Raw genomic sequence first — 16,044 nt, 5'->3', positions numbered from 1 at the left:
ATCGATCTTTAGGGTGTTTTTAACAGAAATCTTCAATAATGTTCCAACTGGAGAATTAATTTGTCTGTAGAAATGCAATGGAACAGAGCTCGCTCTCACATGAACGAGCGTGGTCAGCTCATGGCACTCTGCCAGAGCCCTGACTCATTCCCCTCTCATTCGCCCCCACTTCACAGTAGAAGCATCAAACAAGGTTCTAAAGACTGTTGACATCTAGTGGAAGCCTTAGGAAGTGCATCATTACCAATATCCCACTGTGTATTCGACAGGCCAAGAGTTGAAAAACTACAAACCTCAGATTTCCCACTTCCTGGTTGGATTTTTCTCTCTGGTATTTGCCTGCCATCTTCTGAGTTTTGTTATATATGCTCACAGACATCATTCAAACAGTTTTAGAAACATCAGGGTGTTTTCTATCCAAATATACTGATACACTAATATGCATGTCTTAGCTTCTGGGACTGAGTAGCAGGCAGTTTACTCTGGGCACCTCTGGGCACCTTATTCATCCAAGCTACTCAATACTGCCCCCAGCCATAAGAAGTTAAGAATAAATTCTTATTTACAATGACGGCCTAGGAACAGTGGGGTAAACTCAGTAACTGCTTCAAAAAGTCACCATTGCCCTCATGGTGAAATCCCTGAGCTGTTTCCTTCTCCGGCAACTGAGTTAGGAAGGATGCCTGGATCTTTGTAGTGACTGGGTGTATTGATACACCGTCCAAAGTGTAATTAATAACTTCACCATTCTCAAAGGGATATTCAATGTATGCTTTTTTTTACCCATCTATCAATAGGTGCCTTTCTTTACGAGTCATTGGAAAACCTCCCTGGTCTTTGTGATTGAGTCGGCTGTTGAAATTCATTGCTTAACTGAGGGACCCTACAGATAATTGTATATGTGGGGTACAGAGATGAGGTTGCCATTCAATAATCATCTTTAAACACTTATTGCACACAGTGAGTCCATCCAACTTATTATGTTACTTGTTAAACAAATTTTTACTCCTGAATGTATTTTGGTTTGCCATAACAAAGGGGTTAAATACTTATTGACTCAAGACATTTCAGCTTTTTATTTGTAAAAAAACACTTTTTTCAGTTTTACACACAAGACAACAAACAATATAAATAATAAACTCAAGTAGGAAAAAAAACTATAAAGATACCGTAGTCTAGCCAAGTTAAAACACACTGGGCAGAAGAGTACAACGATTAAAGAGAATACTGTAGCTAAGAGGGACAGAGCGGTAACCTCACTACTGTTCCTGTAAACAGACGAGGGATACGGGTGGAGAAATGCAACCACTCAGACAGTCATGGCCACAGACCGACCATCCACTGGACCAAAATTGAAGTTTACAATGCTTTTTTAATGTAAGCGTAAACAAAATAAAAAATTGGGAAAAACAAGCTCACATTTTAATCTCTGACAGGGCAAGAGAAATAAGGCAAGTCACATTCAATAAGAATCAATAGGCACATCAACCTCAATGTCCCCCTCACCCCAAAAACCCACAAAGAAATGCTCCTCCAACCTGTGAGTCACAGGGGTGTCAAATACAGACTTATTTTTGTTTTAATTAGAATGCCATCAGAGAACTGTTGAAATGAAGACCGGAATGGAGCCCAAGCATCATAGAACCGTTTGGAGTTCCCACATGTATTGAATTACATTTTCTGTCATTTCAGAGAGCACAACACATCTCCCACCCAATATTTATAAGATGGAGGAACTGCCATCTTCCAGTTCTGGAGTATTAGCCGGCTAGCTACAAGAGTTGTATAAGCAATAGTGTCCGACTGAATTCTTGACAAGGGGGTACCTATGGGCAGTACTCCAAAAAGGGCTGTAAGGGGAGACAGAGCTATAACATTTAAATATTAATTCCCAGAAACCAGACAGTTTGTGACAGTCCCAAAACATATTCAACAGTGTGGCTGGATCCGTTTTGCATCGGACACAAATAGGATCAAAATCAGAGAATATTCTTCCAAGTTTGGCCCCGAACCAGTGGATACGGTGAACCACCTTGAATTGAATGAGGCTGTGTCTAATGCTAAAAGAGGACGAATGCACCCTGTGCAGCACAGATTCCCAGGTGTCTTCCACAAGTTCCTCTCCCAAATCCTTTTCCAATCGAGTCTTTAATGATTGCATATACAGTGGGGAGAACAAGTATTTGATACAGGTTTTCCTACTTACAAAGCATGTAGAGGTCTGTCATTTTTATCATAGGTACACTTCAACTGTGAGAGACGGAATCTAAAACAAAAATCCAGAAAATCACATTGTATGATTTTTAAGTAATTAATTTGCATTTTATTGCATGACATAAGTATTTGATACATTAGAAAAGCAGAACCTAATATTTGGTACCGAAACCGTTTTGCAATTACAGAGATCATACGTCTCCTGTAGTTCTTGACCAGGTTTGCACACACTGCAGCAGGGATTTTGGCCCACTCCTCCATACAGACCTTCTCCAGATCCTTCAGGTTTTGGGGCTGTCGCTGGGGAATACGGACTTTCAGCTCACTCCAAAGATTTTCTATTGGGTTCAGGTCTGGAGACTGGCTTGGCCACTCCAGGACCTTGAGATGCTTCTTACGGAGCCACTCCTTAGTTGCCCTGGCTGTGTGTTTCGGGTCATTGTCATGCTGGAAGACCCAGCCACAACCCATCTTCAATGCTCTTACTGAGGGAAGGAGGTTGTTGGCCAAGATCTCACGATACATGGCCCCATCCATCCTCCCCTCAATACGGTGCAGTCGTCCTGTCCCCTTTGCAGAAAAGCGTCCCCAAAGAATGTTTCCACCTCCATGCTTCATGGTTGGGATGGTGTTCTTGGGGTTGTACTCATCCTTCTTCTTCCTCTAAACACGGCAAGTGGAGTTTAGAACAAAAAGCTCTATTTTTGTCTCATCAGACCACATGACCTTCTCCCATTCCTCCTCTGGATCATCCAGATGGTCATTGGCAAACTTCAGACGGGCCTGGCTTGAGCAGGGGGACCTTGCGTGCGCTGCTGGATTTTAATCCATGACGGCGTAGTGTGTTACTAATGGTTTTCTTTGAGACTGTGGTCCCAGCTCTCTTCAGGTCATTGACCAGGTTCTGCCGTGTAGTTCTGGTTTGATCCCTCACCTTCCTCATGATCATTGATGCCCCACGAGGTGAGATCTGGCATGGAGCCCCAGACCGAGGGTGATTGACCGTCATCTTGAACTTCTTCCATTTTCTAATAATTGCACCAACAGTTGTTGCCTTCTCTCCAAGCTGCTTGCCTATTGTCCTGTAGCCCATCCCAGCCTTGTGCAGGTCAACAATTTTATCCCTGATGTCCTTACACAGCTCTCTGGTCTCTCACAGGCCTATTGGAAAATGTAGGTGTGTTAGCTCTGACAAAGTTCCTAGTCTGAAGAGAGCAGAAGAAGTGGGATTGGGGAGGTTGAACCTTTCCTGTAGCTGAGCAAAAGAGGCAAATGTATCATCAAATAATAATTAGGATAGTGAGGAGAGGCCAAGTGGGTGCCAGATGCCAAAAACCCCATCATTTAAAGATAGAGGATATAAAATCTTTTGATAGATCGGGCCTAAGAGAGAAAAGCCTCGGAGGCTAAAGGCTAAATGGAACTGATTCCAAATTTCAATCGACTGCTTTACAATTGGGTTGACACACCTTTTGCCTAGGGACACTGGGAGAGACGAGCACAACGCAGAAGAAAGTGCAGCAGGTTTACATGATTGAGACTCCATCTGGACCCAGAGTGGTCTAGGGCCAGTAGGATAAGTCTGCAGCCAGTAGAGAAGGGCTCTGAAATGTGCAGCCCAATAATATTTGGTAGAGCTAAACCACCCAGTGCCTTAGGCTTCTGTAAATGTTTTCTACCAATCCGTGGTACCTTGCCTTCCCAAATAAAATACATGTTTGATCCAGTGAATTAAAAATATTGAATTAAGTGAGTAAAAAAAAGTGAATAAAAAAAAGAGTTTGGAATAGAAATTGGGTAAACATTGAAATTAATATAAACATGTGGGCAACACATTCATTTTAATGACATTAACCCTTCCAATAAGAGAAAGAGGAAGACTTCCTGCTTTTGAGACTATCTTTGGCTGGGAAAAATAACTGTGTGTTTCTTGGGATTTGGTGGTGATCTAACATAAATATATGTTGTGTTTTCGCTGTGAAACATTTTAAAAATCGGACACGATGGGTAGATTAACAAGATGTTTCTCTTTCATTTGCTGTATTGGACTTGTCAATGTGTGAAAGTTAAATATTTCCAAAAAATATTTTTGAATATACCGCGCTTGTCACGGCAGATTTCCTCCTCTTCCTCTGAAGAGGTGAAACAAGGATCGGACCAATACGCAGCGTGGTAGGTGTCCATGGTTTTTAATAAGAAAAAATAAAAATAAACACAAATACAAAATAATAAAGTAAACTGGCAACGAAACAGTCCCGTGTGGCACAAACACAGGAAACAATCACCCACAAAATACCCAAAGAATATGGCTGCCTAAATATGGTTCCCAATCAGAGACAACGATAGACAGCTGCCTCTAATTGAGAACCAATCTAGGCAACCATAGACATACAATTTAGGGACCCATACAAAACTACCTAGAAAGGAAACAACCCCATAAACATACAAAACCCCTAGACAAGAAAACACATAAATCCCCCATGTCACACCCTGACCTAACCAGAATAATAAAGAAAACAAAAATAACTAAGGCCAAGGCGTGACAGCGCTGCCTTTTCAGCGGAATGTTGGGGGGGGGGGGGGGGGTGCTAGCGGAACCCCTAGCCATAAGAAGTTTTTTAACTCCCAAGTATGTGAATTGATCCTGGACAATCCTAAACTGAAGGCTTATAAAAGAACACTTTAAAGCAGGAAAAAGCGCATTCTTGCCTAGATTCAGCTTGTACCCTGAGATTGATCCAAGCTTTTTACGAATATATAAGGCATGTGGTAATGAGGTATCAGGGTTTATTTAATTTTGTATTTTCTTCCATATGGAAGAGCAGGACATTCCTGGCCTTGAATCAATTTCTAGGAACAAGGTGATTTCAGAAGAAAATGTGTAAACATTTCTAAAAACATAATTCCACTTTGACATTATGGGGTATTGAGTATCAATTTAATCTATTTTACATTCAGGCTGTAACAACAAAATGTGGAAAAAGTCAAGGGGTGTAAATCCTTTATTAAGACACTATAATTGATCTTGTATCAGAATCCAGTAGCCCAAGCAGAATCCAGTAGCCCCTTCCTGCAGTCAAATGATCAAATTCCCCTCTAGTGACCTCATGGGTGGAATGTTATTAATATTTGCTATAATTTCATCATTAATAAACATTATAAAAAGACCTGCAGAAAATTCAGTTTCATTATATTTCAGTCTTCTGTGACGTATGTAATATTGGGATGTAAACTCAAAATGTAATACATTTCAGCTCTATATCTGACATGGTGCAGGTGTCATCTTTTTGCTATCGCATAAATATGTATGTGAGGTGTATACTTTTGTTTCGAAGTGGATTTGTTTAAGACTACTAAGAAACACTCCGTGACACTGATTTAGCCCACTTCAGTAAAAAGTTAAAGGTGAGATCCAATGAGGTGCAGTGCAGCACTAGAGCACTCTAATAAACTAACACCACCACCATTTTACATTCCAGTTTTCCCTCAGTCTGACGATTACGATGGTACAAGAAGACAGCTGGTACACGGGTATGAGGTATGTGGGGTATGAGGTATGTGGAGTTCTGCAGAGATGTTTGTCTTTCTGGAAAGTTCTAACTCCACAGAGGAACTCTGGAGCTCTGTCAGAGTGACAATCGGGTTCCTGGTCACCACCCTGACCAAGGAAATGTTTTTGGTACCCTTCCCCAGATCTGTGCCTCGACACAATCCTGTCTCAGCGCTCATCGGACAATTCCTTCGACCTCATGGCTTGGTTTTTGCTCTGCCATGCACTGTTAACTGTTGGACCTTATATAGACAGGTGTGTACCTTTCCAAATCATGACCAATCAATTGAATTTACCACAAGTGGACTCCAATCAAGTTGTAGAAACATCAAGAATGATCAAAAGAAACCGGAGTTCAATTTCGAGTCTCATAGCAAAAGGTCTAAATACTTTTGTAAATAAGGTATCTGTTTTTTGCTTGTAACAAATTTGAATAAATACCTGCAGTCAACTTGTGCAGCACGTTAGGAGATAAAGCAGATTATGTTCTTTATTTCACCTGTTACATTATGAAGCTTACCATAGTTCCCCAGAACAGTTGAACCAGTCAAGTGTTTGTTAATAGCACAACAGGAGAAAGCGGGAGCAGGTAAGTCCAGCTATGTTTTGAAAGGGGTCACATTTTATATTTATATTCCAACTCATCCCAAAGGTGTTCGATGGGGTTGAGGTCAGGGCTCTGTGCAGGCCAGTCAAGTTCTTCCATACCAATCTCGACAAACAATTTCTGTATGGACCTCGCTTTGTGCACGGGGGCATTGTTATGCTGAAACAGAAAAGGGCCTTCCCCAATCTGTTGCCACAAAGTTGAAAGCACAGAATTGTCTAGAATGTAATTGTATGCTGTAGCATGCATTAAGTTGGCACTATGCACTGGGGCAGGTAGCGTTCTCCTGGCATCCGCCCAACCCAGATTCATCCATCGGACTGCCTGGCATTGCACATGGTGATCTTAGGTTTGTTTGCGGCTGCTCGACCATGGAAAACCATTTTATGAAGTTCCCGACGGACAGTTATTGTGCTAACATTGCTTCCAAAGGCAGTTTGTAACTCAGTAGTGAGTGTTGCAACCAATGACAGACTATTTTTAAGAGCTATGCACTTCAGCCCTCGACGGTCCCATTCACGGCTCCTAGGCGTTTCCACTTCTCAATAAAAGCACTTATAGTTGACCGGGGCAGCTCTAGCAGGGCAGTAATTTGACGAACTGACTTGTTGGAAAGGTGCCACGTTGAAAGTCAGGAATTCTGCCCCTGAACAGGCAGTTAACCCACTGTTCCTAGGCCGTCATTGAAAATAAGAATTTGTTCTTAACTGACTTGCCTAGTTAAATAAAGGTAAAATAAAATAAAATAAATTGTATAGTGTAGCTTGTGAAGGTGAAATGTGAAATGCTTACAATGAAAAACACGTTATTTTATGCAAATATGTTGCATGGGCCTCATATTTCTAATGTGTATCATAGAAAGAATGAAGCCAGCTAAATGTCCTAATGTTTTGCTTAAAGTTAATCTTGCATTTTACCAGAGAAAAGTAGACTGGTTACACTGAGAAAGGTACCAGAGAAAAGTAACTACACATCAGTCAGAGCGCTGTCTGCTGATAGAATGCCCCTTCATCAATTCTAATCCAGTAGAGAAGAGCAAATGAAGCACAAAATGACCCCCCCCTCCCCCTTGAACTAAACCAGTAATACGGTAAATCCCGAGATGAGAGAAGACCGGTATGACCATATGAACATCTGGATACCGCTCAACCCTAATCTAAACACTAATCTGTGGCAAAGAGAGAGGGAGAGAAAGAGAGGAGAGTTAACTAAATAGAACTGAGGGAAAGGAAACTAAACTCAGGAGGGGCGCCTCCACAGAGGCATGTCGTACCAAGCCCGAATCTGACTGAAGACAGCCATTTTGAGTAAGCACCGGCACCATCTAAGGACGGTCGATAAGGTGCCCTGTCAAACACTACCTTTCAAACGGTGACTATCTGCGGGAGCAGATTCACAGCAGAGGGGAATGACAAATGAAGACTGCCTTTCGAGGCACTGTGTGTGGTTAAAACATTTGGCAATGAAAACGATTTGAACATAAACGTCTTTACGGTACAGTGCCCTCTCTCAATCCTCAATTCTGCAGAGCCGTGGAATTATTCATAAGCTTCTGTGATCTCTCTGCTAAAACTAACCCCATCCTCATTCTCCCTCCACCTCCCCTATTAAAGTCAGGGATGCCTGGTGATCCATATGTCAACATGGAGGAAATGAAACTTGAACAAAGGCGGCCTACATAAAACCAAGGTCTGTGCTGTACGGTAATAATACATCTAGGTTGTCAATTCACAGGCTCTAAGCAGCTTTTGGGGGCACTACCGTGATATGGCTTTCCATGAGGGGAAAGTTGCAAATTACTTGAATAATCTGGATATAGGCCTGCATATGGTAATATTACGTGGTTCAGAGAAATGCCCCCACACATGGAACAGGCCAACCAATAAACTCCTTGAGGGAGGCCAATGAAAATAGTCCTATAGTATAGTGAATGAATATGGTCCATTGACTGCTGTTACTGTAATTTCCAAAATGGTGTTTGGCTTGAATGACAACCAACAGTACAGCTGAAATAATGCACATCCGTTTTGTCTATGGCCAGGTATCAAGATCCTGATCCAAGATTGATATACGAATGGAGGAGAAAATGACAGGAGTAAATTGCAGAACACTTTTGAAAGGCATACCTTGAAGGGTCATACAATGCTCCATGTCGTTACTGCAGTGCTGGCACATCCCCCCCAAAAAAAAACAGGCATCGCAAACCCTTTTATCGCTCTTTTATCAGCATTAAAAAGGTACATTTCCATAATTGAAAAGATGAAAGATGAATCCCCCAATCAGGCTTGTGCATTGTAAACAACACTGTGGTGAGATGCCCATCCAGATCCAGCCAGCCCTGCTGATGACCAATGGGTGCCAAAATCAAGCCCTGAGAGAAACATCCCTGGAGAAGCCAACCTACAGCACTCTGTCTGAAGTCTGTCAGCTAGCTACAGCCCTGTGGGACCACAGACAGATACTACACTCAACAAAAATATAAACACAACATGTAAAGTGTTGGTACCATGTTTCAAGAGCTGAAATAAATGATCTCAGAAATGTTCTATATGCACACAAAATTTTTTTTAATCATATTTAGTGCACAAAAGTGTTTACATCCCTGTCAGTAAGCATTTCCTGCCACCTGGCAGGTGTAGCATATCAAGAAGCTAATTAAAGAGCATGATCATTACTGAGGTGCACCTTGTGCTGGGGACAATAAAAGGCCACTCTAAAATGTGCGGTTTTGTCACACAACACAATGCCACAGATGTCAGTTTTGAGGGATAGTGCAATTGACTGCAGCAATGTCCACCAGAGCTGTTACCAGATAATTGAATGTTAATTTCTCTTCCATAAGCAGTCTCCAACGTTGTTTTAGAGAATTTGGCAGTATGTCCAACCGGCATCACATGTGTGGGTGAGCAGGTTGCTGATGTCAACGTTGTGAACAGAGTGCCCTATGGTGGTGGTGGGGTTATGGTATGGGCAGGCATAAACTACAGACAATGAACACAAATGCATTTTATCGATGGCAATTTCAATGCACAAAAATACTCTGACGAGATTCTGAGGCCCATTGTGAGGCCCATTTTATTAAGGTATCTATGACCAATATATGCATATCTGTATTCCCAGTCATGTGAAATACATACATTAGGGCCTAATTCATTTATTTCAATTGATTGATTACCTCATATGAACTGTAGCTCAGTAAAATCAATGAAATTGTAGCATGATGGATTTATATTTTTGTTACATAGGTGGCTGCTGAGGGGAGAACGACTCATAATAGCTGTAACGGCGCAAATGGAATGGCATCAAACACCTGGAAACCATGTATTTGATGTATTTTATAACATTCCACTAATTCCGCTCCAGTCAATACCAGGAGCCCGTTCTTCCCAATTAAGGTGCAACCAACCTCCTGTGGTAAACATTGTCTCTGGATGCTGCTGTTGCTAAGATACTTCCATTAAATTATACTGTTTTGCTTTGGCATTTCCATTGCACTTTTCTCAAACTGAAAGTGTTCACTGAATGGGCTTACCCCCTTATAAATATATAGGACTCACCACAATGGAAAGCATGCATCTGGTATATAATGTGAATAGTAATTTTAAGAATAATCAAAAATATGTTTTCTTGTAGTTGCCAGTTCAACTGCAGATGGGCTATCCAATTGTAGGGATGCACGTTACCTCTCTGTGTTCACTGCAGATCTTGCACAGCCACTGAGTTCTCTTCTGACTGCACTGGGGCTCTATGCCACACTTGGTGCACACTTTCTGTAAGAGAGAGAGAGAGAGAGAGAATAACTTTTTTTTAAAGAAGACCCGATTTTGAATTGACCATGAGTGGTGTACTGAGTAACATGGACAAAACACAAAAAGGTCATACAATACTTTTATATGTATTATATACTGTAAATTATAAAAACGTTATAGAAATACTTAGCTATAAAGTTGTTGCACTTTGCTGCTGTCTTTTGTAACAGTGAAAAAAGTACATGATAATTTTACAGTTTGGCTTGAATTACTATACAAAATGCAATGTTCCATATTGAAATTGATAACAGTGCCAAGTGAAAATCTTTTAGTGAGTCCAACAACTTTGTACTTCATAAAATTGGAGCGTGTCTGATAATATATATCCTGCAATAATGAAATGAATGTCAATAAATATAAAGCTTTTGAAAGGACACTTTTTTTTATTGTTTAAAGAACGAAACAGAATAAAAATCACTGATATTCAATTATAGTGTACCATCAATAGTTATCAAAGTGTTGGAAATTTGCTGAGCCATCACAGCCAAGTTTGTGACATTGAAAAGTTCACAGAAAAGTCACTGTGACACATCATGTATTTCCATGATGTGAAGTCAAGTCATTGCACAACTCAACAAAACACTGCTCAACCTCCTCCCACCACAAATAAAGGGGGTGAGTCATTTGAACATGCAGACTTATGCGGAATTTCAAATGGGCTCTAGCCCCTACACACTAGAAACTTCTGAAGACAGCTTCCTTCTGCATTCTGAATGGCTGGCTGGGTGTAGTTTTCATCATACTGCATCAATCTATCCAGTCCTCTCAGATCTACAGAAGTGGCCTGGGAGTAAAGGGCTAAGGGATCGACTTGGAACTGAGCATTAATACAATCATCAGAAACATATTTGTAAACATTGAAAGTGCGTGGGAGATGGAGAGAAACAAAATGGTGCAGTTTGAGGCCATGTGGCAGAGAGTGATATGGGCGCTGGAGATGTGAGCATGTGGGTCTGGGCAAGGATGATGTTGTGAATGTTTGTATGTTCTCGTTTGTATGTGTATGTTTTGCATTGCTTAAAATGGAAAAAATCCATTATCTTACAACAAGAAAAAAGGAAACATTTGTATGTCCCTAGAGAACAGCAAAGATCTTCAGTGTGTTCACCTAGCGTAGCCTTTGACAAAGCGAGAGCTTGGTTGGATGCAGCAGTGTAAAAAATATCCAATTACATTACCTGAAGAATCGATTTGGAAGCAGGGTTGATTATGATGTTGAAAAGCAAGCATTTTGCTACACCAGCAATAACATCTGCTAAATATGTGTATATGACCAATACAATTTCACTTGATAAAATCACAGGAAGGAAGCATTAATCAAGCCTAATGCAATGGAGGAGAGACCTTGGCTGAAGTGCTCATGATTGTCTTTCCTGAAGTAACTCAGTATTTTTAGAGAGTGAGAGAGAAATAGAATATCTGGGTCTCCACCTCCTAAGATCAAACATTTTCGGTCAACTGCCGAACTGCTACTAAAATAGTAGTTTACTCTAACAGAATGTTAATATAAATGGAATGTTATGCCAGAAAGCTGGCCATCGCACGTAAGATTTGCTTCTGGGTTCCAGGATAGCTGGCTCAAAAATGCCTGACTATAGCCATCTCATCTGTACTCTAGCTACAGAGCATAGTCTGATGGATGTGTACATCTGTCGGTTTTCACACCGAGAGCAGGTCTTCTTCTGAAGACTACAGTCACCTAGTGACCAATACATTTGTCTACCTTCCAATTACATACTAACAAATCTGGGCTGTGTTTAGACTGGGGGGATTTATTGACAAGACTATAAACTTTCAACAAGTAGTATATATATGCATGCCTCCACACCTCTCCCTCCCAGTTAAAATGGTGAAGATATCCAGATATCCATTTCCTATGAGACTGTAAACACAGCCTGCTCTATGTTCCTCTTCCAGGGCTTTGCTGCCCTCTCCTGTGCCTTAAATTTACTACCGGGCTTTTTCTTTCTACAATCTTCAAACTCTCCACATTTGCTTTCATGTCGTCGAGCGATACATAAAACAGTCTAGCATAGACCACTTAAGGAGTTTGCATAACATCATGAGTTCACCATTGAACATATCATGCAACATCAACTAATCTACAGTATTTGTACATTTTTTACAGGGAAATTAGTAGGAGAATGAGTATATTCAGAAATATTTGCCCATTTGATATGTTATTTTACATAAATTATCATAAAACACTCCCGCTTTCATGCTTTAGGTAAGCAATTTAGGCATTCACATCTGAGGTCTCTGCTGCAACCCTATGGTGAAAAGTGATTACTACAAGCTGGCTATCCAGTCAAGTCCATGCTTTGGTACAGTGAATTGAACTGCCATTCACTATAATTAAACAATATTCCCAAATGATGAGTCCTATTTATTTTTTTATTTATCTGTTATTTTACCAGGTATGTTGACTGAGAACACATTCTCAATTGCAGCAATGACCTGGGGAATAGTTACAGGGGAGAGGAGAGGGATGAATGAGCCAATTGTAAACTGGGGATTATTAGGTGACCGTGATGGTTTGAGGGTCAGATTGGGAATTTAGCCAGGACACCGGGGTTAACACCCCTACTCTTACGATAAGTGCCAAGGGATCTTTAATGACCTCAGAGAGTCAGGACACCCGTTTAACGTCCCATCCGAAAGACGGCACCCTACACAGGGAAATGTCCCCAATCACTGCCCTGGGGCATTGGGATATTTTTTTAGACCAGAGGAAAGAGTGCCTCCTACTGGCCCTCCAACACCACTTCCAGCAGCATCTGGTCTCCCATCCAGGGACTGACCAGGACCAACCCTATACATTCTGTTTACGTCTAATAGGCCTAGGCCTGTGTCTTGCTTGGCGAGAGTTATTACGTTATTGACATGACAGAGCTCTTGTAAGTATCTGTTTGAGATGAGAGCCATTATAGGCACTATTGAACAGCAGAATGAACCCCCTCTTATCTGGTTTATACAGTCGCATAACACTTATTACATTTCCTCTCAGAGACCCACATAATCTATTTCCCTTTGGTTGTTTCATTTCCTCCCTTCTGATCTCATTATGTCCCAGTGCCATTGACCTCTAGCACATGGAGCAGAGGAGTTGGAGAGAACACTCGGAAAACGCTATGACCGATCTAGATAAAGCTACTGGCCATAGGAGAAGTTCAATGGGCTTCATGGCCAATATGTCAAACCCACAGTATATGTAGGAAAATACTGCAATTGTAATGATTCACGGTTAAAAAGAGTAGTGAACGCATCTCATCATCAAGCCTTTAGTTGAATCAGGTGTGTTAATTATCAACATCATCGATAAATACAAAAGCATATGTTTTGACGCAGTTACTTTCCATTATCGACAGGGCTCTAGACTAACTTTTTCCAGTGTCATCAATAAGTAAGACAAGAAAGAAGTTGGCTATTTCCTCTAACTTATTCAGGGAATGCATGATTGACATTTTAATTTGTAACATTTCAAAATAGGATTCAGAATGATCAGTTATTTTTGGCTCCTTAGAGATGAATTTGCCCCCATCTTTTTTTGTGGATATTGACCTAGGCTATATGCTACATAATTCACCACCTGAGGAAGTGGGAACTCAAAACACATTAGCTAGATAACACATTTTAAATAGGATATTGTTGCTAGATAGCCATGTAATTGATCTAACAGTAAATGTAAAGCGGCAATCTGCAGTTCAAACAAAAACAAAGTGAGGGATGGGGCTGGAGAAATGTAACCCCTCAAATTCATAGATAGGTGGTCAGTCATTGCACCCATAGCTCTATGATATCAAAAGTATAGTTTCAACCATGTTTTGAGGCTATAATAGTGTTTGTTTACAATTACCTTGTTTAAAAACGATGGAGTAAATCAATCTTTTATTTGGTTCTGATGGGGTACAACAGTTGAACTAAGCTCATAAAGGCATTTATAACTTTTGATTTTTGTCTAACATTGGGTATATCTCATTAATTGAATCGCAGATTGAACCTTTAAAGTCCTACAAAAACGTTCCATTGGTAGGCTACTTGATGTATTCACCCCAAATCGCAAGCTCCTCTTCGTTCTACCAGTGCATCATCTCAATTGCATACTCCGGTTGTAAACTAGTGCCATTGCCTAATCACAAAAATTACAGATGTAAGCAAAAATTGCTTCGGTAAGAGGAAGGCAATATTGGTATTGGTCATTTATTTTCCCTGCTCTATCCCCTACAGTACTTTCAAATGCTGGGAAGAGTTACGGATTAAGAGATTTGGATGAAAACCAAAGATACTGCAACCCTTCAGGTCTGTTTGGGCCTCTGCTATAGTAGAACAGAAGAGTAGGTGCGTGACCTTTACCTTGCAGCAGTCCTGACAGAAGACGGAGGGGGTTCCAAGGAGGCCCAGGACCTCCCCACACAGCAGGCACTGGGACTGGCCGTTTCCCATCGCACTTTTCCTCATGTTGTCCAGACGCTCCACCAGCCTCCTGAACACACACACACACACACACACACACACACAGACACAGACACAGACACACACACACACACACACACACACACACACACACACACACACACACACACACACACACACACACACACACACACACACAGACACACTGACTAAAGTTGGCTATGGACTGCAACTGACAGCTTAAGGATAGTCATTCCAGATAAACTACCAGAAATTCATGGTTTTATTCTAATTTTCAATAGCAGTATCAACCAGATGTGTGGTGTGTGTGTGCGTGCGTGCGTCCTACCCGATGCGGAGCTGTTCAATCTGTTCCAGTTCCTCCGCCCTGCGGATGACACTAAGGATGTTCTCCATCTCCTGCTGCTCCAGCATCTGGCTCTTCCTCTGTCGGTCTGTACAGAAGGTGTGGACAGACCAGCCTGTCTGCAGCCTGGGACACAGACACACATGTTGCTTTACGATGTTCATCAATTGTCATGTTTATTCTTTCGTGTCATTACATGTGGCAGTGCAGGCCAAAGTGAAACATGTTACGTGACTAACACAGGCTTATGCATGCACGTATGCACGCCTTACAAAAATATCTATCCTGCTAGCAAAAACATCTCCTTATATGACTGCACTGAACACAAACAAACTACTACACATGCAAAATGTTGTATCAAATACAAAAATATAAATTGCAGTGTAAGATCAAATGGTCACAAAGGTTTTATAAAACAGAACTGCCATGCTATCAAAAACAAGTTTCAACAAAACACACACTCAGTTCTACAACAAAAACTATACCATGTGATGAAAATAATGATGGGCACAGGAATACTTTACATAACCATTACATCTTCTCCAGGTGACACGGCAAAAACACTCACATACTTAGTGAGATGGTAGAGATGTTGGAGTGCGTACTCACTTGGCTCGAAGGGCCAGCTGCCGGTCGTTGGGACAGACCCACTGATCGTTCCCTGTCCCAAACATGGCCTCCGTCATCTTTTGAGGGCTGATGACAAAGGCTGCAAAAACACATCCAGACACTCAGTCCTACTAAATGAAAGGCTACACACCATCTGGGAAAATCACTTCAAAAAGATATTGACCCAGCAGTGTAATACGCCCTCTAATTGAGTTTAGTTGTATATACTTGTGGCTTTTGTACATAGATCGCAATAGGAAAGAGGTTTGTATGACATTATCAAAATATGTTGATAAGTGAATGAGTACTGCTAGGGAAGAAAGTGAAAACCAAATCAACAACATGATAAAAACGGAACTACAGATAATAAACTGACCAATCAGTAAGCAAAGAAGATGGGGGGTCATGTCCATGAAGAGAGGGACATAAAAGTGTGCCTATGTCTCGGCTCTGTAGGGCAGCTAACACGAGACCA

General features: G+C 41.2%; 1 protein-coding gene across 1 annotated transcript in view; it reads right to left on the bottom strand.

Annotated features, from left to right (window-relative positions):
* The window catches only part of LOC139418081 (double C2-like domains, beta), a 282,128-nt gene extending 266,467 nt beyond the window's left edge, over positions 1 to 15,661 (bottom strand). The window contains exons 1-4 of the mRNA XM_071167258.1: positions 15,570 to 15,661; positions 14,943 to 15,086; positions 14,534 to 14,663; positions 10,055 to 10,141 (exon numbers count right to left, since the gene is read on the bottom strand). Of these exons, the coding sequence (XP_071023359.1) occupies positions 10,055 to 10,141; positions 14,534 to 14,663; positions 14,943 to 15,086; positions 15,570 to 15,646 (438 nt within the window). The 5' untranslated portion in view covers positions 15,647 to 15,661. The remainder of the gene's footprint in view (positions 1 to 10,054; positions 10,142 to 14,533; positions 14,664 to 14,942; positions 15,087 to 15,569) is intronic.
* Positions 15,662 to 16,044: the final 383 nt, after the last annotated feature.

This window comes from Oncorhynchus clarkii, chromosome 10 (assembly GCF_045791955.1).
Source record: "Oncorhynchus clarkii lewisi isolate Uvic-CL-2024 chromosome 10, UVic_Ocla_1.0, whole genome shotgun sequence".
In the NCBI taxonomy this organism is placed as follows: domain Eukaryota; kingdom Metazoa; phylum Chordata; class Actinopteri; order Salmoniformes; family Salmonidae; genus Oncorhynchus; species Oncorhynchus clarkii.
The sequence above is the reverse complement of the archived record's forward strand: the minus strand, read 5'-3'. Positions and strand labels throughout refer to the sequence as shown.